Genomic DNA, 27537 nt, shown 5'->3' with positions numbered 1-27537 from the left:
CAAGAAGCTCTAACAAGAGATTAGGCATGTTCTTAAAGTGACAATGAGGATAAAAGCATTACTGTTAATGATTAACAAGACCTAGAAACACACACATATACATACACCTCATTTTGATCAGTGATTAATTATACAAAAGTGATGACTGAGTCGGGGATGTATGAAATGCTTTTAAGAGTCCTAAATTAGAGTAGACATTCATGCACACACACTTGCAGAGCAAAGATAATGAGAGTGTGTGTGTGCGTGTGTGTGTGTGTGTGTGTGTGTGTGTGTGTGTGTGTAAAGTGCTCTTTGACAACTCCAGTAGAGAAGGTAATGAGTGTGTGATAATAACGCACTCAAACAACAACTTAATGAGGCACAGGTAAGAAGCGATGCTACAAAAGGGCTGCAGCTAAGGATGAGAAAGCCTCGTATACCCCTGACTGTGACCCTCCATAAACCATCCAGACACTGTTTTTTAATCCGTAGTGTATTCTGATCAATAACTGCTTAATGACCTGAGAGACGAGTGGCAATGTCTCCAAAAAGAATGTCTAAGATGTAAGATTGCTCTCCAGGTGTCTCCAGAGTTTAAGCAGCACTAAACCGTCATACTCCTTAAATCTGTTGGAAATGATGTGAAAACACACACATAAACTCAGTCATTCCTGAATAGAAAACAAGAATAAATACAAAAAAACTGGGGATAGAAAATGACAGCAAGGATAATCAAATTGTTGGTGCAATGCAACCATCCGCCGAGCAGAATTCATGTGTCAGAGTCGAAGGCAATAATCAAGTTTACAGCAACAGATGTCTGCGTCGGCGTCAGTGTGCCGGGTGTATGTGCAAAATCGACTGCATATGTAAATGCTTGTGTCAAAAATATCACAAAGTTTTTCCTAATTTATTTTTTCATCAACTGTGTCACACTTTGAGATTTATCCAGTGAGAAGGAACAGTGTTTTTGGAGAGAATCCAGTTGGTTAGGTGATGAAAAATCAGCATGCAGTCTGCCAATCACTTTGTACATACTATCGAGGGATGTTACAGATTCTTGCATATGTGCAGAGATATGACAGGTCCATTATGCAAAGAAGTATGAGTGTGTTAAGTTTTTGCCAGGAGAACTAAGAGAGAAGGAGATGAGGTGACGAGTTACAGGTAATAGCCACAATTTGAGTCAATGGTAATGATCGAAAAAGAGTGAGCTGTGCCGTACAGTGGAAATGAGGCATATGACAAAGAGTATGGGTGATAAGGCGACTGTATACATCATAATAACTGATGGTTTCTTGTCATAGCTGATAACTTCCGGAGCCCCCTCCCCTCCCATGCACCTTTAAAACGTCAAAGTAGCTCTGATGCTCCCCCTTACTTACTGGAGGCATGAGGCAGGTTGGTGAAGAACGTCTTGAGGCGACTGGCCAGCCACTCCATGCTCTCATGAAGGTTGGCCAGAGCCTTCAGGTCACTGACGTCCCGCAGGATCTCATTCTGGGGGATTAGCTTGTCTCCCAGGTTCCCGGTCAGCACCTCCGACTCCTTAGCAAAAGCTGCCCTGTATGATGCAGAGAGTGTGGATTTAAGAGTATGTGTGTTTAGACGGATACACACAAGATCTTGTTAGCAAAGAAAAACATTATTTGGCCATCACTCAGCAAACACCCTTTATGAAAAATGGCTGCTATCAAAAAAAGGGCACGGACAATTATATGTCTTATGACCAAGAAGTATGACTATGAAACAGTATTCAACTACAGCACTCAGCAAAGGACTGAATACTGAAAGACTGACAGTTGTTGGTTTGCTGGTTGGATTCAGAAAGTCTAAAATGTCTGCGCCGCAGAGGCAGCGAGCGGCTTCCATAAATGCTATAATAGAAAACAATGTTCATAATATAAAACAGAATGGATTGCTGAAAGTAATGGATGTGCAAATGTTTGTCTTCATCTGTTGATAAAGTGTTTATTTGTGAAGTTGTATAATAAAGATTGTGTGCACACTGATGTGGGACTGAATAAAGGCAGTGATGTACAAATGTAACAGAAACAAGACGTATGGAAAGACAGAGATGTCAGGAAGAAAGGGGCACAATAAAGATAGAGTGCTCAAATACATTTTGTAGACATAGTGACTTCAAAAGGAGGAAGTTGATCGTAGCTAAACAGTTGGAGGGGAGGAAAAACAACAGGTGATGGAGAACATTTAGAAGTGGAAGACAAACAGACGGCGGAAATTTACAGGGTGGAAAAACAAAGACGAAGAGATCAAATCCCCCATTTTCCGTATATTTACGAGCGCTTGTGGTTTAGGAAGGACAATTGACTCCGGTAACTGGCAAGGAATGCGGGGGAGAGAGCGGGGAAGCTGGATGACTAAATCTCAACACACAGCAGTGCTGCGAACACATGGCATGTGGACCGGCCTCCGGAGTCACCGGGATGCCCACGAGATCAAGATCCTCTGAACAACAAATGGGTACAAAGAAACACCAGACAACACAAACACTTATTCTCTCACTCACGCACAGCCATGTGTAGTTTATTAATGAGGCTTCATTAACGCACTGGGTTGCCAGTCGTGCAGAAGCTAATCCCCATTTCACAGTGATGAAAACATCTACGGCTCTCAAATCAAACAGTGTTATTGTCTCCCTCCTTGCTATCTTTGAGCCCTTAGTGTGTGCGTGTGTGTGTGTGTGTGTGTGTGTGTGTGTGTGAGAAAGGGAGTATGAGAGAGGGAGAGAACGTGCACACAACAGATTGACTTTCTTTGGCCACATAACCAATTTATTTATTTACTTTACTATTCCGCTTCGATGAGCTCCAGTGTTCCCTGAAGAGTGCGCACTTTCAAAGGCAATTTCGATAAGACTGCCCCCCAAACCCTCCTCCGTCTGCTCTCCTTATATTTTCCTATTTTGTTCTTCCCTCGTTTCCTTACTTCCTTCAGATAGAGGGTGTTTAAAAGAGCAATCACGACTTATTTCATGGGTGCATCTTAGTCAACAACCGAGGGTTCAATAATATGCAAATAAAAGACGAGAGGGAGGGATTATTTGCGCGATTGCTCAAGTGTGGTGGTGTATGTCTACGTCTGCTTGTTTGTGTGTGTATAGTGTGCGCTTGTTACTCTTGTTTGAGAATAGGTTCTTCTACGACAGCATTTTGAATGGACATTTGCACATTTATATGGAATAGTACATGTGTTTTGTGTGCGTACCGAGTGAAGTCCTCTTCATCCTCTCTCTTCTGCCGCGCCTGTCTGGGTTGGGCCATGTTTGCCCAGTTCGGGAGCGACTGGAGCAGACGACTGATGTCCTCGTCTTTAGACCAGGAGGCACTGATGGTGAGCTTCTCCTCACACTGGACGACGCCCCTGACGACACACAGACACAATGAAATTCAGAAGGGAATTCGTTCTTTATATTTAGAGGTTTCTGTCGTGAAATCAGGGAATCCTAAAAGTAACACTCGGATCAACAATGTCTGAACCCAAAAGTGAAGATGTTAAAATGTTTCCCCCGACAAACTGCCACTGCTCTAGAGGCATGCAGCAAGTGCAGCTTGAAAGTAGTCAACTGCATAATATGAAATACTAATACGAGTCAAGTATCAGAGCATCTGTACTGACATTAAAGTGGTTTTACAGCAGCTCTGATTTGGCGTGAAGAGAAATTGCGGCAGCCTGCCAACATATATTTGCTTTGTGTGCATATGTGCATATGGTTGGAGAAACTGCTAGGTAACGCAATTAATATCATAAAACACCTTGTATACGAGACACATATGTACACCTAACACACACACGCACAGACACGGTCTTGTTCATGTGTAAATGCACACAAGAACACAAACATAAGCAGCACACACACACACACACTTTGGCAGCCTCGGTTGGGCTCGTCTTTATCACTGCGAGGCCCCAGTGAGACCGAGGCTGACCTGTGACGGAGTCCAGATGGACTCCCAGCAGTCTGCAGTCCTCTTCCTGCATCTCCTGGCCCGTTCATCACTCCCTCTCCTATCCCTCTTTATTCTCTACCCCCATCCCCCCTTTCACCTGACCAGGTGCTACAAGGTCCTAGGGGAGCACAGATGGATGGCCTTTAACAGCTCCAATGTGTGTGCGATTGCGTTTGTTTGTTTTAAAAATAAGCATTCAATGCTGTGAGCCTTCATAAAAATCAACAATAACATTTCTCCACGTTTTTCTATAAAAGTTTTGCAGCAATAAAGGCTACGGCCAAACCTAAACAACGCAGATTGATTCCTGCAACAGTTTTATCAATCAAAGAAACTGACACCACTTTCTTTTTATGTAACTGAAGAAAGCTCCTCAACTACATTTGTGTTAATGTTACAGAATAGAATTTATTTAAAGAATTTAAATAGTAAAAGCAAATCGTTAAAGTGTCTGTAATTCTGAGGATTTCAGATCCTAATGAAGGTGAGCTAGCCTCCTTCTTCTTTTACCTGTAGGCTGTGTTGCAGATTTCCTTGTACTCTTTGAGCTTGTCGCAAACCATCTCCAGGAACTGGTTGGAGTAGGCACTCAGGTCTTGCATCAGGCTCATCAGGTCCTGGATGGACTTCTCCACGACCACCGTGCTCTGGAGGCAGAAACGGGAGGAGAGCAATGAGAGTTTGGTTGGTTATATTTAAATAAGAAAATGTAAATAAAGGAGGATTGTATGCAAGTGCTCAGACGGATCCAGTCTACCGCACTGCCAATATAACAGGATGACTCCAACGTCACTTGTCTATGTCTCCTGCGACTGGACTGATGACGGGTGCTGGAGAGCTTGTCAGAAGTTGTCACACTGTATCGCTGGAGCGGACGACTCTTTGCATGTAAGTGAATCGGTGTGAGTGCACGTATTTGGGCGTGTTTAAAACTTCTGTGTTGTGTGTGTTCTCAGGTTGAAAATGAGTGCGTGTATGAATTTCTCACAGTGCAACCATCACCGGGAGCCACGGCAGGGCCGTGACAGCAGCCATTACAGATTAGCCACTCCTGCGTGACTAATAGCTGGCCCGGGAACAGCAGAGCAGCTTCACATCCCCTGACACACTCACACACACTCACACAGGGAGCAAACTTTTCAAAACACACACCTTTGAGCAATTCAAGAGCTGTTAAATGAGATTACAACTCAGTAGGTTCCAGTTTGCCTGCTCCTAGCACTTAACCAATCTACCCTACAGCTCCAATAATAGTGATAACTTGCTATTAGTCTGGTGATAGCCTTGCTGCACTCACTCTGAAACTCGCTACGACTACAAAAGCAGCAGAGTGTGAGTGAGAAAGCAGTGCAATCCCGCACAAAGATACACAGAGAGGGGATTTTAAGTTAAACAAGCGATTTCTATTCATCATTCATAGATTCTTAATATTCATCTCGCTATTCTTCCTGTGCAAACTTAATACGGAGTTCCATTGTTTAGGTGTGAAATGGAAAAAATAATAGCTTTGTCAAAGATGAATAAAATGGAAATGATATGTGGTGGGCGCAAACAACTGCAGGAGTGGAATATTTTGGCAACTATAGGCCAGTTGCTTGCTTTTTAGTGTTGCCTGCCAGAACCAAGCCGAACACACAGGCAACCAGATAATCTATTCCAGAGTCAACATCTCGTTCGCTCGTCAAATGCTTATAAATATATAAATAGTGAAACACATGCAGTCTGTATGATATCAATAATATGCATGATCTTAGACAGGTGCAATTAAAATGTACAAATCTCAGGCTTTGCACGACATAATAATTAGTATTGCCTCTGCTATTTTAGCGTATGTTAGTAAATATTCAAGGCTGGAAGCTAGTTGCCTAAGTGTCTGTAGGGGGCAGTAGTGACTGTAATTGATCATCAGAAATATGGAGAAACCCCTGATGTGATAAAAATGATATCAATATTAATAGCTCTTTCTGTGTTTCAGTTTACCCCCATCTCATTCTGACACACACACACACACACACACACACACACACACACACACACACACACACACACACACACACACACACACACACACACACACACACACACACACACACACACACACTCCACTGAGGGGAGTAATGATCCATAGCAGTGCCCGTGCCCATGGAGCGCAAACCAAGGCCGTGTCTCTGCCAAGGGAGCACCCTCTACTGTCCATGCCTGACTCCTTGTCAGCCTGCCAGGGCAGGAAGAAACACACAGACCCTGCAGGAGGGCTAGCTGTTAGTGCAGCTCTGGCAGCAGCTACCACCACATCTTAGTGTAGGCTGGTTGTTTTGCAAACCAGCTATTCTCAACCCCGTGGGCGAGGGTAAGCCGAATAATTATTTTGGTCATTATGTCGGCCAGTGGCATACAGATTTACTGTCCAGCCCAAATTATTTGACTCCTTCATTTTGTCACTTTCTTTCCCATTTAATTGCAGAGGTGGTCCTCAAATATTTTTTTTTAACAATCAGATTAAAGTTAAAGTCTTAAATATATATATATATATATATATATATATATATATATATATATATTTAAAAGGGTCGAAAACCCCTGCTGCAAACCAATTAACACTGTAAAAAGAAAAGCAAAAAGAAAAGCATTGGCAATTTCTGTTCCTGTGACTACAGCAATAATGCAGAGATAATCATATGCTACTTTTTTTCTGATCGCTGGAAGGAAAGACAGTTTCTTTGCTTGCCTACTCCAGGGAGGTCAGAGTATAAGGGATTCAGAGGGTGGCTCTGGGAAACTTTAGCATGACTGACTTCTTCAGTCAGTATAAGTAGAGTCCATTACAGTACTACGCTTTTTAGGATCTAATTGACTTTGCAATATTTCAATAATTTAGATAAATCAAACTGGATTGATTTAGTCCATGCATAGCAACAATCATTTTGGGAAAACTGGACGGCTATCAGGATACATCAAGAAAAAGCATAAAGTACTGAATAGCATACATAAGAATGAGGCTAACGTGGAATATCCAAACAACTGATCATTTAAATCCTGTTATACTAGATAATAATTAAATCACATGTTATAAAGTGTCATCCAGGATGTGCTTCATATTGTAGCCTTCATCCAGCTGCTTTAGCAAGAATTTTACACATTCAAATATATTACATTAATTATAAAAAAAAATGACGGAATTATGAGAAGTTCAACATTGTGCTATAGAGAATTTGCAAATATCTTTATGTTAATGTATTGTCAGAGATACAACAGTGGCCCTTCCCTCTTGCCGCCTCGACTTTGAGACAAAGCCCTCAATAGCCGGCCAGGCCCGTGAATGAATGAGAAGAGTAAACAATGGCTGCCTGATCCATTACTCCTGCTCTAACAAATGCTCTTGCGCTCAGCTCCCTTGTCTAATTCTGCTCATTTAACACAGCCATTTGTCTTAGGCAGCAGAAATCATTAAAAAGTAATCAAGGGACAGATTGAGAAAGGGAGGGCTGAGTGAGTGAGAGTGGTATAGAGAGCGTCTTCTGCTGCGTCTCCTCTATCTTTCTTGACCGTTACAGAGGAGACAACATCCAGTGCGGAGTCCTCTGTCTGCGTCTATTTTACTCTCTCCCTCTCTCTTTCACATGTTTCAAGCGCTAAGGTCAACATGCAGCGCTACCAAGTGAGAAACACCCATCATTCTCTTGTAATTCTACTTCACAGCATTACATTGCACCTCAAAGAGCTTGGTTGCACTTTGCCTCCACTCGATTACATCATTAATACGAAAAAGCACGGTCATCAGGGGAAATTAGACTCTGCGTCCTGCAAATGGATCTCAAAATTTCCTGGGGTAAACTGCAGTTGTTAAGAGTGAAATGAAGGCCATTGCCATAGTGGCCAACAAGACAGGCCTCGCACTCAGCGGAAATAAAGCGCTTAATGCACGGTCATCACTACAGCAACCCCACTGAGCGGCTGCTAAAAGTAGTTATTTCCTTTGATGGAGTGAGTAAAAAGCAGAATGAAGGGAAGGAAATTAATACAGTTAGCAGGGATGCACTATTCTGTGTTGCTGTATTTTGTTACCTAAGGTATAAAGGAAAGGAGGGTTACGTAGAGGAAGTGCATTTTATTTACTCAAGCTCGCCTGGACTGTCTAAGTGCATGTTGTGTGTGAACGGCAGTTTGTTTTAAAAGGTTTTTCTGTGATGAAGCGGTTGAAGAGGAAGGGGGGACCTGAGGGCCTCAGGTTTAAATGGGAAACGGCTCATGGATTTTCGCCATTTAAAATAGTGGGGTGCTCCCTCAAGGTTGTGCAGGGTTCAGAGTGTTTAACCCCATGCTCTTTGCCATTTCGCTCACAACCCGACCCCGAACCGCTGACCCGTGTAATGCCGGGCCCATGCCAGTCACATGTGTGACTGAGGGGTTGCCAAAATAATACGTACGCAGCAGTGCGTGTACACACAACGGCACACACCCACGCAAACCAGAACACATGCAAAGATAACCTTTGTCTCCCCCCTTTCTCACAAACACACACACACACACACACACACACACACACACACACACACATGCACACAGGCTGTCCCTCTCCTGGGTAAAAGGGGGAGCTGGGCATGAGTGGGACATCGTCTTGACAGATCATTCATCAACGTCACAGTCGAGAAACACTCCGAAGACTCCCCTGACGCACACCGGATGGCCCTCACGCTTGTGCCCGCTCAACCGCGACACATGCTTCTTTGTATGTGTGTGCATGGGCGTGGGTTTGTATTCAAGTTTGTTTAAACTCTGACAACAAGGCGGTGTGAGTTTGTCTACTGAAGTGTGTATAATGTCACCAAAGAAAAAAAGAAAACAAATGTGGCAAAACATGGCCCTCATGGGATTTCCTTCAGTTTGCCCCTGGTCATCATTTAAAATAACATTTTGATTTAGTCTACAAAACTCCACTGTCTTGTGTGCTGTTGAATTGACTGAATTTAGAGATTTCAAGATTTGCACTGCCTTCCTCCGGAAATTGAAAAGTATGATTTCATGACATCAATACTCAACGCACTGCTAGGCCTTTATTTGTACTCAGATTTCCATCCCCTACCCCCTAGGTTCTTCCTACTGTTCATGACCTGGAAGTCACCAATCAGGAGCTGTCACCTCTAATCAAGTTCAAGTAGTCATCCCTCTGATGGACTGCAGAATATCCATCAGGTTTGGGGTAAAATCTGAGTTATGCAAACTGAATCCTAGAAGACAACGTGGCTGTCTGTGATTAAATTATTTGCTTGGGACAAACATATTTATTTGACATTGGTGTTCCCAGTATGGAGAAACAGCTTCTCGGTAGACAGAATTGAGTTGTTATAGGAAAGCATCTTCTTTTCCACCTCCGCCATCATCACTTCTAATGCAAAGCTTAATGCAGTGTTTGTAACTGTTCTAATTGAGAGATGAGGAGCAATATCACACTTGGCTGATTACAGATGGGCTTCCATATCTCACACTCTCTCACACACACACAATACACACACACACACACACACACACACACACACACACACACACACACACACACACACACACACACACACACACACACACACACACACACACACACTTCAAACCCATGCAAAAACACAAACGCAGGGTGAAAAATTTAGCTTTTACATTTTTCAGAAACCCCCAATAGTTCAGATGTGATTCCATATAGCGACCCAAAGGTTGATTAATTAAACACTCCATGATCGCCTTGGTGTTCTTCTGTTCGGTATGACATGTCCTGGCTATTTTATATGTTTATTAAAAACTATTACAATATTTTTTTCTGAATTACTAATCACAAACAAAGTTAGGCTACCACTGGTACTTGTGAGCGAAACTACGTTGGCACTATAATGCAGTTTAATGTGTTCTGTGAGGGGGGGGGGGGGACCTTCTCTATGGCAGATGAAACCCTTATGGAGCCATTGTATTGGTGCACACACACACAAACGCAACAATGTGTGTGCTCACAGCAACAAAAAGATTGTTATTTGCAAATTCAGAACATTAACCTGCTTCTAAAAATTCAAGCTGTAACTTTTATCAGGCGCCCACAGCCAAAACCTTCTCTCAAACCAAAGGGCATGTTTGTGGTAGAGCTGACATTTCAACTTCTCTCTCTCTCATCTCTCTAACTCACTCACTCCAAAGGCAAAGATTATGTCTTGTTACAAACCGAGACTCTGTCAGGGGTAGCGCTGCATGGTGTGAACCTGTACTACCTTGGGCTGCAGCTGGTGAGGCAGTTTTTTTCTCTTCTCTTCTTTTTCTCTTCCCCTCCCCCACACACAGTATATAATATATATCTGGCGTATAGATATAAAAAGCATCAACAAAGCACAGCTGTGTCACATTTGTGAGAGAGGAACATGTCCATGGCAGCGGCAGGTTTGCGGCCCGGGGCAGCTGGGTGAGAGCCTCGGGAGTGGATGTGTTCAGTGTGAGATAACCAGGCGGAGGTGGGTGGTGGGGATTGCTACACCTTGAGCGGTGAGAAGAAGGCAGAAGAAGAAAAAAGACCTTGAGGAGAGCTAGACTCAAACATGTATCAGGATTTGAGTCTATTTAGTAGAAGAAAAGGTGACGTATTCTACAAACTGTAAACTGTAAAAGGTAATACTTACTTAAATGACATGAGTGAACTTTATTTCTCTCTTTCCTGCTGGTTGAACTCATGTAATGTAAGTTAATTACTCGTTTTGCCTGAAAGGGGTATACAATTAAGTTGCCTTGAGTAAACTGTACTTGTAACTTTGTGTTGCTGGAGCGAACCCATGCAGAGCTTAGCTGTGCACATGCTCAGTAGAGCAGCACGAGAGAAGTTTCCGGAAACTGTGGAGCGGTGTGTGACATTTGTCAGCTATATTTCTTTATGCACAACTGAATTGTGGCAGTTTCTTTGTAGTTATAGCTCAAACTTAATAATAACAATAACTCAAACACATATCTAAAGAGCTGGAGGATTGGTGACTGCGAAAATTCAGGATACAGGTATAACGACATTTACAACCAAGAGTGCAATCAATGAAAACTCAGGAAACTTGTGCTTTCATCCTACAACCTCTGTTTGACCTTTTAAGAACATTGAGAGTGGATCTGACCAGTTTGAGACACTGCACATCATCACAGTTTAAATAAGGCCAAGACGAGAACACAGAATCAAATAATCTCTGGAAACCACCTAGTTGCCCGAGTGATTACAACTTTGTCTCTCTTGGTGGTGGAGGAAAAGGAGATTGGAGGGATTCATTTCAAGTGCAGCCAAAATTGCTGCGAGTAAGAGCGGTGTTTTTTATTGAGGTGCCTCATTCCTTGATAATTCTTAACAGCTGTAAAATTGTCGACAGGATGCTTCGGCACAATCCATTACGAGACAGATAATGTAGTAGCGGGCTCCAGAACGCATTCCACTAAATGGAAAAGCATTTTGATTATTTATTTTACGGTGAACAGACCTATTTGAGCAGAATTAAAATGGTTGTTGTGCAGTTTCGCTGAGATTCTCCTTTTTACTAATAGACATGGGAATAGCTTTTGATTTTGTTTCTGGTATTGGCATGTGTGTGAGCACAAGTGTATACAAACCACCCTAACAACCTCTGGTCTGTTTATCCCACTTGTGTCCTAATCATAGGGCAGCTAACAGGTGTATTGTGCTGTGATTGCTGCGTCTGTTGATGAGAGCGGTAGTGTGTGTGTGTGTGTGTGTGTGTGTGTGTGTGTGTGTGTGTGTGATGATGGGGGTGTTTGTGTGGGGGGGGGCAGCAGGGAGCCAATCAACAGGAAGCGATCAGCCCCCTGCAAATAAACATTGCCTACACACATCATCACAAATAAAAAGGTCAGTGTCATTACGGTTTCTGGCGGTGGGTGTGCGAGCGCGTGTGCACGTACAACTAACACGTGTATACATATGTGTGTGTAAGTCCGTTTCCAAGCTCTTCTCTCACAAAGCTACATGTGAATATGAAATTTAAAAAGGTCAACATCATTAGCAGGCCATTGGCAGCTGAACGCATCTGCAATACAGTGAGCGCTCAGGCAGCAGACAGAGAGGGAATGAAATCAGTCTTTATATGGCTCCAGAACAAGTTTTGTGTGCATACAAACATGGCAAAACAGGCAAATACATGCACGTATGAATAATGCATGGAGGGACACTTACTGCACACACACACGGGAACAAAAGGACTAGTTAGTGGCTATTGTTTGGAGTCACCGGGGATGAAGCTGAATGATACTTAGCTGGAAAGAGAGGGCCGTGTAATGTAATTGTGGCTCTGGCATGGTCTTGGCTGATGAAGTAAACCCACAGAACGCAAACAATTACTCTGCACTCATGGACTCCGTCACAAACACGAGCGGGCGCGCAGGTGGCTCTACACCACTGTCTTCTGGACGGAGCAATACGGGCGCCTGTTTGCGGCGTTTCTCTCATTGCGCTTGTGCCGATGCACATTGTGTGTATGCTTTGTATGTTAGTGTGTCACAAAGTGAGCGTGTAAAGGGGACATAGGGGAGTTCTACCAAGATTAATGGAGCCAATCTCCAGAGCTATCCAGCAGAGTGACCATACCCTCCCTATCCCACTTTCTACTTCTATTCCCCATCTCTCTATCCCCCCTCCTCCATTTCCCTCGATCTAACTCTAATTAAATGAATCAATCAGTGGCAACACCAAAGCTGGACAGATAGCATCGCCCTGCTGGGGCTAGCAGCATATACGTTTGTGTGTTAGTCCAGGCCGTGAAAAAAAGAAAGAAAGAAAAAAGAAAGGAAAGCGAGAATAAAATGGGAATAACTATGGTCACAAAGATGAAAAGTGGAGAACAACAGAGACGTCGAACAGGCAAGAAATAATGCCAGATATCAAATAAGCATAAAAACCGACTGATTTGTGGCTTGGTTGCCTTTCTCCTTTCTTTAACACTACTGCTCCTCTCAAGACTTATCAGCTCAGGCGCTGCTATCACACAGATACATGAATGGACGTGAACCTCTCCCACTGAACCATATACTGTCCCAGTCAGCTCTTATCTCATGCTCCTAGTGGACAATATATAGCCAGTGTCAGGCTCATAATCATATCATTATTATGTAATATATGTACATGATACATATATGCAGTATTTGACACTGCTGGTGCATAGCGATAGGCAAATCATTGCCCATATCGCTACTATTTGTTCACCTATGCCCAGACTGAATGTGTATTGCTTATTATGGACTGTTTAGGCAAACCTAAGGCACATGTTCACCTTGACTCCTGTGCAGTGTTTCCACAAAGTCAATTTGGCCATTTCTACTGGCGAGATAACACAGACCAAAGGTCAAAGAATTCAAATAACACACATTTATTTCATAATATGGGTCCACTCCAAAAGTTAATGCTATGGAAATGCATCTGTAAATATTCTCTTCATGTTGTGAGGGGGCAACAATAGACCAGAGGTAAATCTATAATACAGCAGAGGGTCGTTAAAGCGACGATAGACTGATGGCTTCCTGTTTATTGATGAGTCTTTAAGAAACTTCTGGCATATGCGCGTGCAAAATTACATTTCTGTTTGGCTCTAAACTCGTCAACTCTCTTCCAGAACATACAAACTGCACATGCTAAACGTTAATGTCTTCCTCCAATTTAAACTGCTGCACACATCATCAACTTGTGCTTCAGTGGTTGCAGAGAGCAGATGCGTCTATAAAATGTGCCCCCCTAACCCCCATGGTTTCTCGTATGTGGCTCCAGCCAAGGTGTATGAGAGTGTGTTTAATGTGGTGTAGCAATATTGAGCTATCTCCCTCTCGTCAACCACGCTGGCTCGGGTGCCAGCGGTGTGTGTCTCCCTCTGATAGCACCTGGCACAGAGAGCATCATGGCACTTAAAGGGAGCACATACAGTTAAAGTGTGCACACGAACATGCTCACACTCAAGCTCTCGCATAGAAATGTGGACACACAAACGCACAAAGAGACACACACCCACATCTGCTCCATTATTGGAAACTAGCGACCATTATATAGTACTGTCACTATAATCTTTAATTATCTATTGCAGTCAAAGAGTTGGTAGATTCACCACCTGGCCAGTTAGAAGCTAATGTGAGAAACCAACCCGGTTAAAAATAAACTACTTTAGTTTATACTTTCAGGATAAAAAGGTGTCAAACCCCTTTATCAAAAGCACTCATGACAACTAAATGAATAAGCTACAGACTAAAGAAGCGAGCGGTCTGTCACAACAGTGACACTGAAGATAAAGGCCATCAAACAGTGGGAAGGCTCTTGAATTGGAGACCTAAAACACCACCACACTCACACAGGTGGCAAAGCAGACTCACAAATACACACAATGAAAAAGTACTGATAAACACACAAATGCCATCCTTACCCTGGAATGTGAATGGCAGGAGAAGAAGAGCGCAAAGCTCTTTTATTTAGCCCAATTAAAAAAGGCAAAAAGCCCAAACAAAAAGGAGTGTTTTATTGCACTCCCCACTATCAGCAGAAAGGCTCATTAGCCACAGCAGCATAATTAGCAAGATGCTGCACTGCTCGTTAAGGATGGGCCCGAGCCGTAAACAAACCCTGCTGAACTCCAAACGCCCACGGTCTCTCTCTCTGTAATGATCTGCCACCGCTGTTCCCTCCCTGTGAGAGAACCAGGCGCACAGACAGGAAGGCTCTGACAGAAACAAACACACACACGCAGATATCCAAGGTCTGGTACACAAACACCCACAGCACAGACAAACTACCTCCCTGGGACACTTTCTTCCTTGACAACTGTATGGACACACACACACACACACACACACACACACACACACACACACACACACACACACACACACATTAGAAACATGCATTTGAACAATATGGCAGACAAACAGCGCCATACATTTACACAAATCTGACAACTGAAATGTAGAAGATCTTGCCAACTGTCTGGATCTTTACTTTGGCGCTGCTGTAATCTTCAACCTGCCGTGAGCTTGTGTTGAATGAGAAAGGCTGCCAAAGTCAGATAGATGAGCCTGTGGTTAAATGTGGTGCAAGGCAAGGCAAGATAATTTGTATAGCACATTTCAAAAGGCGATTCAAAGTGCTTCACATAAATCCATTAAAAGCATCAAAACATAATGCAGAACAATTTAAAAACAGGATTTAAAAACAGTTAAGAAAACATTAAAACAGTCAAAAAGCTAAATAAAAAATAAAAATTGAATAAAAGTTGCAGTGCAGTTTAAGAAATAAAATGCAGTAGTGAAATGCAGCAATATAATCTAGTTCAATTAAAGGCAACAGCAAACAGAAAAGTCTTTAATCTGGATTTAAAGGAGCTGAGGGTCTATGAAGGAATATATTTTGTATGCGATTTGAGTGAACTGACGATTTCCATGGGAAAAATTGAAAATGATGTGTGTGTGTGTCCAGTTATATAACCACTAGTTAGCAACAGCTGCAAACTCCAAAATCAAGCCCTATTTCAGCTGCAATTATGATCCTGTGAGGTAGGTGGCAGGGCGGGCCTAATGATCTGAGCGCAAGAGAGAGGCTGCAAGTGTGTGTGTGTTTATGTATGTGTGTGTGTGTGTGTGTGTGTGTGTGTGTGTGTGTGTGTGTGTGTGTGTGTGTGTGTGTGTGTGTCTGCCCCTGAACCTATTGAGATCACAAACAACTGCAAGGTGAGCATACTCAAGACAGCCTTCCCCCATTGAACAGGGGTACAAAAGGGGAAACGGTGCCAAACAGACAGCATTTTTTTTTTAGCCGCTCACATGAGTCTCTGCCCCACACACACACACACACGTGTGTGTGTGTGAACTTGTGTCACCAATAGCCAAAGGTTGTTTACCGTCTGTCATTTACACCTGTGCAATTAATGTCCAAACCAATAATAACACATGATACTGTTTATTGAGCAGTCTCTTGATTGAAATGTGGTAAACCTTTGGTGTTTTATTAAAGAGCGTGCACAGCTTATTATTAATTCCCCCTCGTGGTAAGGATATTTGGTGATGTTTGGTGTCTTGAGAATGTATATGCTGGAGGTTTCTCACCTGCAGGAGGGGTCTCTGGACGCCCAGAACCTTCATGGTATCTGCGTTGGCGAGGATCTTCAGAGGGTCAGCTGCCTTGCTCACTGCCTGAATTTCCTTGTTGATCTCTGTTCGCACCTAATGGTTCAGACACAGTGTTAAGCAAGAATAATAAAGAACTCCACTTTTGTGTTTAGACAACAGCTTGTATTTAGTCACTGTTTCATGTATTTAGTTTTGATTTAACATTTTCCAAAAGGGCTGCAACAACGAATCGATAAAATCGATAAAAATCAATTAGCAAAAGTGTTGGCAACGAATTTCATTATCGATTCGTTGTGTCACGCGATTATTACAGCAGTCATAAAGTCACGGAGAAAAAAAAAGAAGAGCGGAGCAGAGCAACTAGCCGCCAGCGTGTCTGAGATTGGAGTGAGAGACTGAGAAACGCTGAAGTCGTGATCTTAGCAAAAATAGAACATCTTGCATGTGACGTGTCGAGTCTTGGCCAACCAGCGTTAAGATGTCTACAGCGGCTTCATTTCCCTCAAACGTGTTGTTAATGGAAGCTAGTCAGCTTGCTATCACGTTAGCTAACGTGTTTGGGTTGTGTATTGTCGTTAAAGATACGTTATGTTCCGTTACAGTTCAGTATTGCTTGTAAAAAAACGTAACGTGGTGAAACATGCCGTAACCCCCCGGTCTGGTTCAGTTCACGCTGTCACTCGTTAACGTTAAATCGGCACACTGGCGGATCTGGCTGCAGGTTGTTTTTTTACTCAAAGTAGACTGAATCAAATCACGTAGTTGGGCTTAGCCAACAACGTCATTTCGTGGTCGTAAGAGGCCCAGAATGAAATAGTTTAAGGAAGAGGACTCTATATGTAGCACAGCTTGATGCAGAGCTGGGCCTGGAGGTTTCGGTCAAAACAGACGTGAGAGGAGCAGTACAGCTTCCCACTGTCCCACTGTTTCATACATATTGATAAAGCAGGGCATGCTAAAGCAGCCTCTACTCCAAGGAGATCAATTACAGTAAAAAAAAAAGGGCTCACATTTGGCAGATGTAAAGCATACATGTGTATGTTTTTAGTGTTAGTCCATTTTAATTTAATTGTTTTAATTAACAGCTCAGGGATGTTCAAGGAGCAACCTGTTAGTGCTTTCTGAACATGTTTTGCACTGAATTTGCACTGTCACTTCTGTTTTTGAATAAAGGGTTGGAAATTAATGCTTTTTTGCTTTTTTATCCGATTCATCGAAAAAATAATCAACCGATTAATCGATTATTAAAATAATTGTTAGTTGCAGCCCTAGACAACAGTCTTCTCGTCAGTGTAAATCAAAAGTATCTGTAATTCAAAGCAGTTTCTAATATTTGATGGAAAACATTTCTCAACTCCAGATGGTCATCTGAACAACACATTGTTTAAGCCAATTCATTCTTGATAAAGCTTGAGGGAGCTTAGTAGAAGTTTACATTTGTTTGACTTAAGCAGCTTGAACACCAAATAAACAATCGATGAAGAGATGTAGGGTGTGTTTTATGATAATCACACAAACACACACTCAATTTTGGCTAATAAAAATGTCCAAGCTATTCTTTCAATTTATAGAAGTCCTAAAAGCATACAGCACCACATTTCGACCAATTGACTTAAAAAAAAAAAAAGTGATATAGTACAAAACGTTCCAGCAAGTAACAAGAACATATTGTGACTTTCAAAAACAAACTAATCATTTTGAACATAAAGTGAGCAGCAGTCTGTTATTTAGTATTAACAGCGCCCCAAAGCTGACTTTTTTTTATTTTCAAAAAAGTAATTTTCTTGCTAGCTTCGGTGTTAATCGAAAGCATTGCTTTGACTGCTGATATGACACTCGATCAGATCATTTACAAGGCAGCAATGTGTCACTCACCTGGTTGAGGAAGAGGTCGTTGATGTAGTAAGTTAGGAAGGCTCGGAGTTGGCACTGCTTGGCCTGACCCGGTCCCATGTTCATCTCTATCTCCTGAATGAACCTGAGGAGTCAACACAAACAAACATTTAGAATACACCAACATCATAACCACCTGTGAGCGGAGGGGGCTAATTCACCACCGTCATGTTATCACAGGAGCAATGAGACAGGCTTGTGACCAGCAACACAGTAAACTTGCATCTACGGGTCCAACAGCGTCTGGAAGGGTTAGCTCTGCCGTGGGAAGTCATTTTGGGAAGCTTTGTATGACTCAAGGTGTCTTTGAATAAGGTAGATATCGTAAAAGAGCTGCAGAGGAGCTGCTTGGATGCCATTAGCGCAAGACGCCTGTTGTGCTGACTCTCCGATGTAAGTGTGTGCAGCAGCAGTGAAAGTGTAAAGTAAACTACAAGGTAAAATACCTGCAGATAGCAGGGCTATTTACAGCTTTAATGATATAAAACAATCCAAGGTTCTGTATGCCGGCTCTCTTAATTCCGCCAGAAAGCTGCTGTCTGGTTGGTCAGATAGCGTCAGACAGTAATGTATGGGTTGGGTAGAGGCACACTCACACCTCGTTTGTCAGAGAATCATTGGTCACTGGCCTCGTCTCACACACACCACAGGGCAGACCATGCAACAGCGAGTGCCTTCTCAAGCGCTTAGCACATATAAATGCACAAATAAATCAAACTCCTCAGAGAAGAATTCTTTGACCTACAAGAGCTGTAATATATATGACCTAAACGTATAGAAGAGAGCGACGGAGAGAGGGAAGGAAAAAGGAAAAAGGGTTTACGTGAGAAAATCATGAAAAACTGAAGGTGGAAACCGAAAATAATACAAAAGTTGAGAAGCAAAGATGACTCTCGGTGGTGATTTGGTTGGACAAAGAAAAAAGCAGGAGGATGACTTCATTGCTTGGAAACAGTGTGTGTGCTAATGTGCAGTTGGAGTCAGAACAAGGAGTCAGCAGCATTGCAGACAACCAGGGACACACTACCTTTGTAGGAGGACCAGACCAGTGGAGGTGGATGATTGATTGGCTAAAGGTAAGCCTGCATGTACATGTACATGTACATACAAACATGTGCAGGCACAGGCCACATCAAAAACACTACTCAGCATCTGGACCCAATTAGTCAGCAAGAGCTGAGGCAAGTGTGTGCGCGTGAATGCGTGTGTGTGTGAGAAACCGAGTGTGTGTCAGAGTGAGCGAGAGAGAGACGGAATGAGCGAGGAACCTAAACCTATTCTAAATCCTTCATTGATTCCCACTGAAACTCCACCACAACAGAAAGTTAAGTAGGAGAAACTCTTCTGTGGCCTCATTAAAACCGTCAAGCTTGCAAAAACAATGGGGGCCAGATATAAAGCGTCTCTGTGTAAATATATACAGAGCACAACTTAAACTCTCCTCTTTTTTACAAAAAACAAAATATAATTTCTCCTGACAACCTAATTTCAAAAAATTGATCTTAGGACAAACGTTGCCAGTTTAAATGTGCATCGCGTTGTTCTGAGATCCATCTCCGGCTGTCATAATTGTCGTTGTTTCAATACAAGTGTCAAGATGATGGATTCTTCAAGTTAGCATGTGAGCACAGATGGATTTTTGTAGGCAGGGGTGATAACGTTTGAGTAATGTAGCAGGGTACGAGGCAGTAAAACAGCTTTGTCTATCCATACGGCCATCTGGAGCCGAGCCGCGGGGCCCTTCACGAGGATACCGAGCCCATGAGCGTTGGAAGGAAGTTTAGCCAAGCTAACTGAGCTAAAAGGACTGCTGGGGACGGCAACGGTTAGCGTACCCAACGAGCACGTTGTCAGCAAATTACACATTTTTAGGAGTATACGGATTGTGAGGAGGGAAATGTGCATCAAACAGAACATTTTCTGAAAGGATTCAGAAGAATCGTTTAGAATATAGAGATGCAAGGCTGGTTAAAATGCAAATGGGTAAATAAAACGGGGCAGAGCACAGCAGAGCTCAAAGATTTCCAAATGGATCCTGAAAGAACGTCTCTCCCGGCTCATTATCATTACAACCACAGCTTCCAAATGTTCCTCGCTGATGGCGTGACATACTGCATAGTGAATAACAGCTTCTGGTGGAGATGGCGGCGGCGATAACAAATGACACCTAACAAGTTCACACACACACACACACACACACACACACACACACAGAGAGAAAGACAGACACGCATATACACACACACACACACACTCTCAAAAGCCATCAACTTGACTCTACTCCAAATGAATCACAAACCACCAAAGGCTGTACAAGGCCATTTGCAGAAAGTCGTATTTTGTGCCAAACCTCCTACACAAAAACACGGAGAGACAGTCTGACCTCTCACAAAGACTGACAGCCGGCCTCATTTGATCTCTCAAGGCTACAACTGAGCAGCACATTGGTTTAAATTGACAGTTTCACTAGTTACCAGTTATCATGAGCTTTGTGCTGCGCTACTATCAGTCTGGCTTGAGCTCCTTTATTATAAGACATATTTTAGGCAGGCAACGCCCTCCAAGACCTGTTATTGCTAGTGGAATAAGTATGACTGCAAGGTTGTATAGTTCAAGGCCTTCCTCACATCACAGGCGCACCATACTACAGAAAAGCCAATTCAGCAGTAACAGTCAAAACCACAAATGGCAATGAGGCCTTCAGTTACCTCAAAAAAACGCAACGGGTGCTTTCAATTCTCTCAAAACCAGGAGAATTCAGTACCGGTGTTCGCTTCATCTTATGCAGCTGTTATAATTGGACCCTATTAACAATGTCAGTGGCGTTGCCAGGTGATAACGAAACACACCAGTCCACCATATGGCACTTGTACGCAGCAGAAGTGCGGGCCAAGTCGCAAAGGAGGCGCGGCGGTAGCGCTGCGGAGACACAGCGGCAACTTCACAGCGTGGAGTCGCCCCTGTGTGTGAAATCTTAATAACCTTAAATAATCTGCTTATCTACCCTAAGACACACGCACACACCATTTCCGACTGGCCTAAAAATACTGTGGCAGACATTTACACAGACTGGCGTGCAGCAAAGGTTGTAAGAGTAGGCGTTGATTACAAGAAGGGAATTTGAATTAGATCATTAAAAAAGGGACAAGAAGACCAAGACGGAGTTTGAGAAGCTGGTGCTAATTGATTCACTAATTACAACATAAGTGCTACTGACAAAAGTAACACAAAAATAACATAAATAATGTGTTACTGATCAAATTATTACACTAAAGAAGAGCAGATATTTTTGACTGCCCTCACTGAACCATAAGGTCAATACGTAAAGGAGGCTCATGGCTTTAGCTTTAAAACAAGGATTTGTGTTGAAAACTTATTTTCTGATACAAAATATAAACTAGGTAGATAATTCCCTCAAAGTAACGGATCCAACATGGCCGCACCAGTCACACTCCAAACCCAGTTTCTTAGCAGCAACTATCGTTGATTGCACTTGACAGCGTGCAATTATCTATCATTAGGAAACAGATGTCAGAGCCGAGGGTCTGGAGTTGGATAATTGTAGATGCCATGCCCTATGTGTATGTGCCTCAAGAAATAACATTCTTGAATGGTATAATGTATTTATACCAACAGGGATTTGGCTAATGAGTGAACCCACTGCATCCCCATGGCTCTCTGATAATTCAGAGAAAGCCAAGGTTTGATTTTTTTTTTAAGATAGCAAAGAAGAAAAAAAGATCAGACAGGGACAAAGATGTTTTATAGCAGCAGCTCTGAATTCATTTCCCACTGGAAACTAAACCTAGAGTAACAAATGCTTCTTTAAATGGAAAGGGTTGGGATCCCATCATCCATCTCTATCTGCAGCAGCGGCGTAATGATGCCGAAAGAGAAATGGGATAAAGACGAAGATTTAAGAAAGACAGCAGAATAAGAGTGTGCTAAGATCGATTAGAGACTCAGCATTTTTAAATCTCCCAGAATTCCCCCCAGGCACGAACCCATCAGCTATGGTGAATTCTGATTCCGCCGCACAGAGAGGAAGGCTTGTTCTGTAAAGACCTGTCACGCCAAGGACAGGACACACTGAAACACTGAAGCCCTGCCGAGGGAGCACTCTCTCCCTCCCTCCCTCTCTCTCCCTCTCCCTCTCTCTCCCCTTCTCTCTCTCTTTCTCCTCCCTCTCTCTCTCTCCTTCTCCCTCTCTCCTCCCTCTCTCTCTCTCCTTCTCCCTCCCTCCTCCCTCTCTCTCTCTCTCCTTCTCCCTCTCTCTCTCTCTCCCTCTCTCTCTCCCTCCCTCTCTCCCTCTCTCTCCCTCTCTCTCTCCCTCCCTCTCTCTCTCTCTCCCTCCCTCTCCCTCTGAGACAGATGTCAATACACCACATCCAGTGACACTTGAAAGCACTTATCTTAATACCATTCTTCTTACCCGCAGCACCCGGTCACTTCATGACGATTTAAAAATCATAAAATAATTTTAATGGATGGGGTCACTTGTTGGCACTGCCAACATTAGCTTCCATTTCCTCGGATCAGACAATACATGTGAGAATGGCAGCTTTTAATTGTTATCCAACTGCACATTCATTGTTGGTTCTTTGAGAATAATTAGACGCTCCAATGGACACTACTTACTTATTTCTACAGTGTAAGGCACTACTGTGTGTAGGACTATAAATACATACTCAAGAGGTTCTTAAAGTATATAGCTAAATTAAAGAATAAGACAACTAAAAACATCAGGAAGAAACATTTACATTTTTTATGGCTTGATCGAGAGCATCTTTTAATCCACAAGATGTGTTGTTTAAAAAATATACACATTCACTTTTAAGTTAAATGTTTTAAGACCCCCAGCAATTACCCCCACCACCACTGGATGGCACTGTGTCAGCTTTCTTCACCAGCTTAGGTCGCTTTTGTCTTTCATTTTTTTCCTTTTTACATCACAAATGGTTTTGAGAAAGAATTAAGATTCCAGTTGGTGTGTGTGTGTGTGTGTGTGTGTGTGTGTGTGTGTGTGTGTGTGTGTGTGTGTGTGTGTGTGTGTGTCTGAACAAAAAAGACAAAGACAGAAGGAAATAGATGGGCGAGGATATTGTTGTTGTTTTTTTATTTTGATGTGACAATACTGTGGGTAATTAAGTGTTTTCATCAGAGCCTGGTGAAATGCATATGGTCTTCCCACACACCGCCCACGCCTCTGCCAGACTCCCTGCTGTTTATATCCCGCTCCTGCCCCTGATGCGGCATCACACTCGCTGAAGGCTTTCAGTGTATTTGCACATGTGTGAGAGCGTGTGTGCGTGTGTGTGTGTGTGTGTGTGTGTGTGTGTGTGGGCATGAGCGTGTGTTTGTTTAAAAGAACAAAAGAGAGAAAGAGAGTAGTGCCATGGGAAGGTGCATAGATGCATTATGTAAATTTGTGCATGTCCACGTGCTTACAGCAGCAGGTGTAAATGGGCTTCATAATCAGGACCTTTCCTTGGGAGAGCAAAGCTAATGGGATATTAAACAGGGGTCCATCCTCTTGGAAGCCCGCACAGAATATGTATGGCACACAGACGAGAACATGCAGACTTAAGCTTTCCCGCCACACATAATGAAAACAAAGATCAGCTGTTCACATAAAAAATATATTTTTTAGCTTCCCAAAAGATGTTGATGCAAAGCTCACCCACGAGAAAAAACATGCCTACAGAGAGGTAACGCCAACAGGTTGACTCCCAAGATTCCCACGACTCAAACCAGCTGAATTGGTTGATGGAATTTGTGCTTGAATGAGGTTTCACAGGTGCAAACAATACAATTAATGATGGTGGAATTTCATTTAGATGCCTCTGTTTCAAGGTCCTGCTATTGTGCACGCTGGCTCCCTGTCACGGCTTACTGGGAGCCATGTTATTGTTGTTTAAGACACATGCGCTACCGTGTTGAAGTCAAAAGGTCCGCTGTGAAAAAGGCCTGTCGCAACCAAATTACAACCAGAGTTGTATATGGATATGAGGCTTACAGCTGTAAATCTCATCCTGTATCCCAGTCAAATCACCACGGCTGCTCCCATTGTGTCTAACTGTCTATGATTCTGTTTGAAATTGAGACGTACAATATAACAGACCTTTAACAACCAACAGTATTCAAATATAAACAATTTTTTCTTAGCCGTAGAGCTATTGACATGAATATGCGTCTGCCGACGCTGTAACAATGAACCAAAGACTGCCGACAGTGATATCAAGGGGGCTGTACCCCTCAAGTAACCTAATGTGACACAGAGGTATATTTGCCAAATATGTTCATTCTGTGTGCATCCACTCGTGTATTGCTTGCATGCACAATTTCTGTCAGTAAATGTATGTGCGTGTGTGTGTGTGTGTGTTGGCGCATCACAGTGTGGTGCAGACCAATTAAAACGGGGGAGATTGATGACCAGGGGCTCTGAGTAGCAGCAGCAGCAGTAGCGGTAGCGGTAGCAGACAGCTGCTTCCTGCAGACAACAGGAAATGAGATGGCCTTGTTTAGCTGACGCTGCCAACACCAACACCACAGAGCCTCAAAGACAAATCACCCCCTTACCGCTGCTAGTGGCCTACTCCTCCATCTTCCTACGGCGTGCTCCCCACCCTCCATCTCTTTATCTTCCTCTAATTCCAGCCAACACTATCTCTCTCATTAGTCTTTTTCTCTCGGAGTAATGTAGTCAAGGTATATTAATACAGTAAAGAAAGGAAGTACAGATGTGCGAAGACATCATTTGATCCTGAGCTGCCACATGAAGCCTTTAGACATCACTTGCTTGGTGTTTAATCCTGGAATTAGATTTTTTGGAAGCATTTGTGTCAACTTAAGTAGTAATGAAGTCCAGTTTACTTGCTCAATGATACCAGAATGATGGTCGACTGCTGAATCACTGCATCCTTATGTTTGAATTATTACATTCACAGTAGTGTAATGAAGGTCTATCCAGCACTCCAAAAAGTCGCGCCCCTCTCACGCACGCACGCACACGCACGCACGCGCACTCACGCACGCACGCACACGCGCACACACGCACGCACGCACGCACCACTAAAACTTGGTTTCAAAGACACACACCTTCCCTGGCGCGTTGCCTAAGGCAAGGAAATCATAGCCACAGGGGTGCAAACCTGTCCGCTGCTGGTTCATTCTCATTCACAACAGCTTTCAAAATTTCAGTGGACCAGATCTTTTATATATATTTCTGAAGGTTTGTCACTGAAGTATGAATTTTATATAATGGACCGTGTCCGCTGAATGGTGAATACTAAGATGGACTCACAGCTTTACTAATGAGTCTTTAATGGTGGGGTGAGGATCAGTTAATATGATTAAAAAGAATAGCAGCATCAAAGTGCAGACAAGAGTGCAGACAACTTCTAATTTGTGTTGCTATTACATTTGATCTTTTAGATTAATCTTCTGCTCTTCATTAATAGCACAAAAATTAAAACGTATTAAAATATGAAGCACCAAGCAGTTGTATAAATGCTTGTTATTGCCATTTAAAATTAAGTTTTGCGTTCACCTCCCCCTTGGAACATAAAGCACATTTACCATTCACGTTTAATAGCAGCTAACTATTGCAATTTTATTTCTTCTGTTTTCTTCGTTTACAATCTCGTTAATGAAGAAGAGCTGTGGGAGTTTCAACTCTCTCACATGCATCACTGACCCATTAAGACCACAGAGTGGCAAAGAGGCCTTTATGTCACAATGGGAGGCAGGCAGGCCTGAATCGCTGCTTTTGTGCTTGCGCTCCAAAGTCCGACAATACGGACAGAGAGGCAGGTGACGGTGCTGTTCATGGCCGGTCCCGTGGTGTGCATGTGGGTGGATGCATGTATGGCCCCTTCAAACGCCGATTTTCTAAATGACAGGCCCCCAATAGCTCACACTCACTCATTCATTCATTCATTCATTCACACACACACACACACACACACACACACACACACACACACACACACACACACACACACACCTCTAGTCAGATAAGCAGGTGCAGACAAACACTGTATCTGGTCTGATTGTACTCTGCTCAATGCTTAAGTATTTAAGTGTTCGTCTCCTCCTCATAAAACAAGTCTGATTAATAAGCCGAGCATTAAGTGGCCTCCCACAGGTGACATTTACAAAAACAGTGGGAAGGGGACTGCTTTATTAAAGTAAGTCAGTAATTAAAAACAAAGCTGACAGAGTAGAACACGAGAACTAACATGTATAACATCAAATGAGTATTATTCTAATCCAAACGGCCCTTGGCTTATTTTAGGGTGCGTTCACTTTGGGAGGTTCAAGAGAGCTTTGCCTAAACATCCGTAGCCAGGTCACAAACTCTGGTGTTTTCAGGGGACCCACTTATTGAAAAAGAGTATTTTTACCTCCAGAAGAAAATTTGAATGATTTTATAACTAGCAACTAAAGCTGCCAGATAATTAGCACTGGAGTAAAAAAAGTACAATATTTGCCTCAGAGATGTAGTGAAGTAGAAGTCGAAGTATAGTGACATACGATTAAAATACTCAAGTGAATGTGTTAAAGTGGCACATCTTTCTGCGAGTCATTTTTCAGTTCCTGCAAAATGCCGAAGAACTTTGGGTCAAAGGACAAAGAAGAAGAAGGAGGCTTTAGACCTAATTAAAGCTCATATTTGATTTAATAGCCATAAGAAAGGCCAGAGATAAAGCAAACGAAAAGAAGAAAAAATTCATATGCCAATACAGAGCTCATGCAAGTTTTTCCAGGCCAGTGATGCACTGGTTTGTATTTTGTGCCTTTGGAAAAGTCCTCGAACTACTTTTTAAGAAGTGAATTCGAGCAGTAGGATGAGAACCGATAGAGCAAGGGAGTCAACATGATTAAATGAGTGTTAGGGCCATCTTTTCTGACCTCGTAAACACCGACACACCCACACACATTATGTTCCTTTCTAATCAGAGTTGATGGTGATGATATAGTCTTTTCGAGCCACCGAAGGACCCTCATGGTTCAGTGAAATGACTCAGCAAGACTGAAATGGCAACCATCCCTGGGAGAGCTAAGTGCGAAGGCACTTTTCAATTCGCCTGAAAACTACTGAGAAAAACACTTAACCTGCACACAACACACAAAGGGCTGGCAGCAAAGATGGACACAAGGAGTCTATTTTGGCCCAAAGGGGAGAGTGAATGGAAAGTTGCCCTGAAGAAAGCAGGCAAGCGAGGTCAAAAGGATCATTTTGAGGAAATGGCAATGATTTTGATATATTATCACAGATGTAATGGCCGCGGGTGAAAGGCTGACATTCTGCCGAGTTACATAGCGTATATAACTTTTTTTTTTTTTTTTTACACGAACAACAAAAACTAGCTTCATCTTACATTCCCATTCAGGTATGTGTGTTATGCACCGCATTGCCTTCATACCTCCCGGCAGGAGCGTGTCAGCGCAGAGCGTTACGCACTGCATAGTATCATTGACGTCTAAAGGTTGATGCATTCCTCCAAACAGGTTGCTCGGTGAGCAGTTTCTCCTCTGATTAAAAAAACACTTTATATTTATCACCTTGTCTCCTTAC

General features: G+C 42.9%; 1 protein-coding gene across 2 annotated transcripts in view; it reads right to left on the bottom strand.

The window, feature by feature from the left end:
• The window catches only part of exoc4 (exocyst complex component 4), a gene marked incomplete at its 5' end in the record, with an annotated part of 101895 nt that overhangs the window by 20385 nt on the left and 53973 nt on the right, over positions 1–27537 (bottom strand). The window contains 5 exons of one of the 2 annotated variants that reach the window (XM_079235731.1): positions 1364–1546; positions 3211–3366; positions 4464–4600; positions 16041–16157; positions 17940–18042. In XM_079235731.1, coding sequence (XP_079091857.1) covers positions 1364–1546; positions 3211–3366; positions 4464–4600; positions 16041–16157; positions 17940–18042 — 696 coding nt within the window. The remainder of the gene's footprint in view (positions 1–1363; positions 1547–3210; positions 3367–4463; positions 4601–16040; positions 16158–17939; positions 18043–27537) is intronic. The other variant, XM_079235730.1, reaches the window with a different exon arrangement.

Source organism: Taurulus bubalis (assembly GCF_910589615.1).
Source record: "Taurulus bubalis genome assembly, chromosome: 20".
Lineage (NCBI taxonomy): Eukaryota > Metazoa > Chordata > Actinopteri > Perciformes > Cottidae > Taurulus > Taurulus bubalis.
Note: the sequence above shows the minus strand (reverse complement) of the source record. Positions and strands in the feature narration are given on the sequence as shown.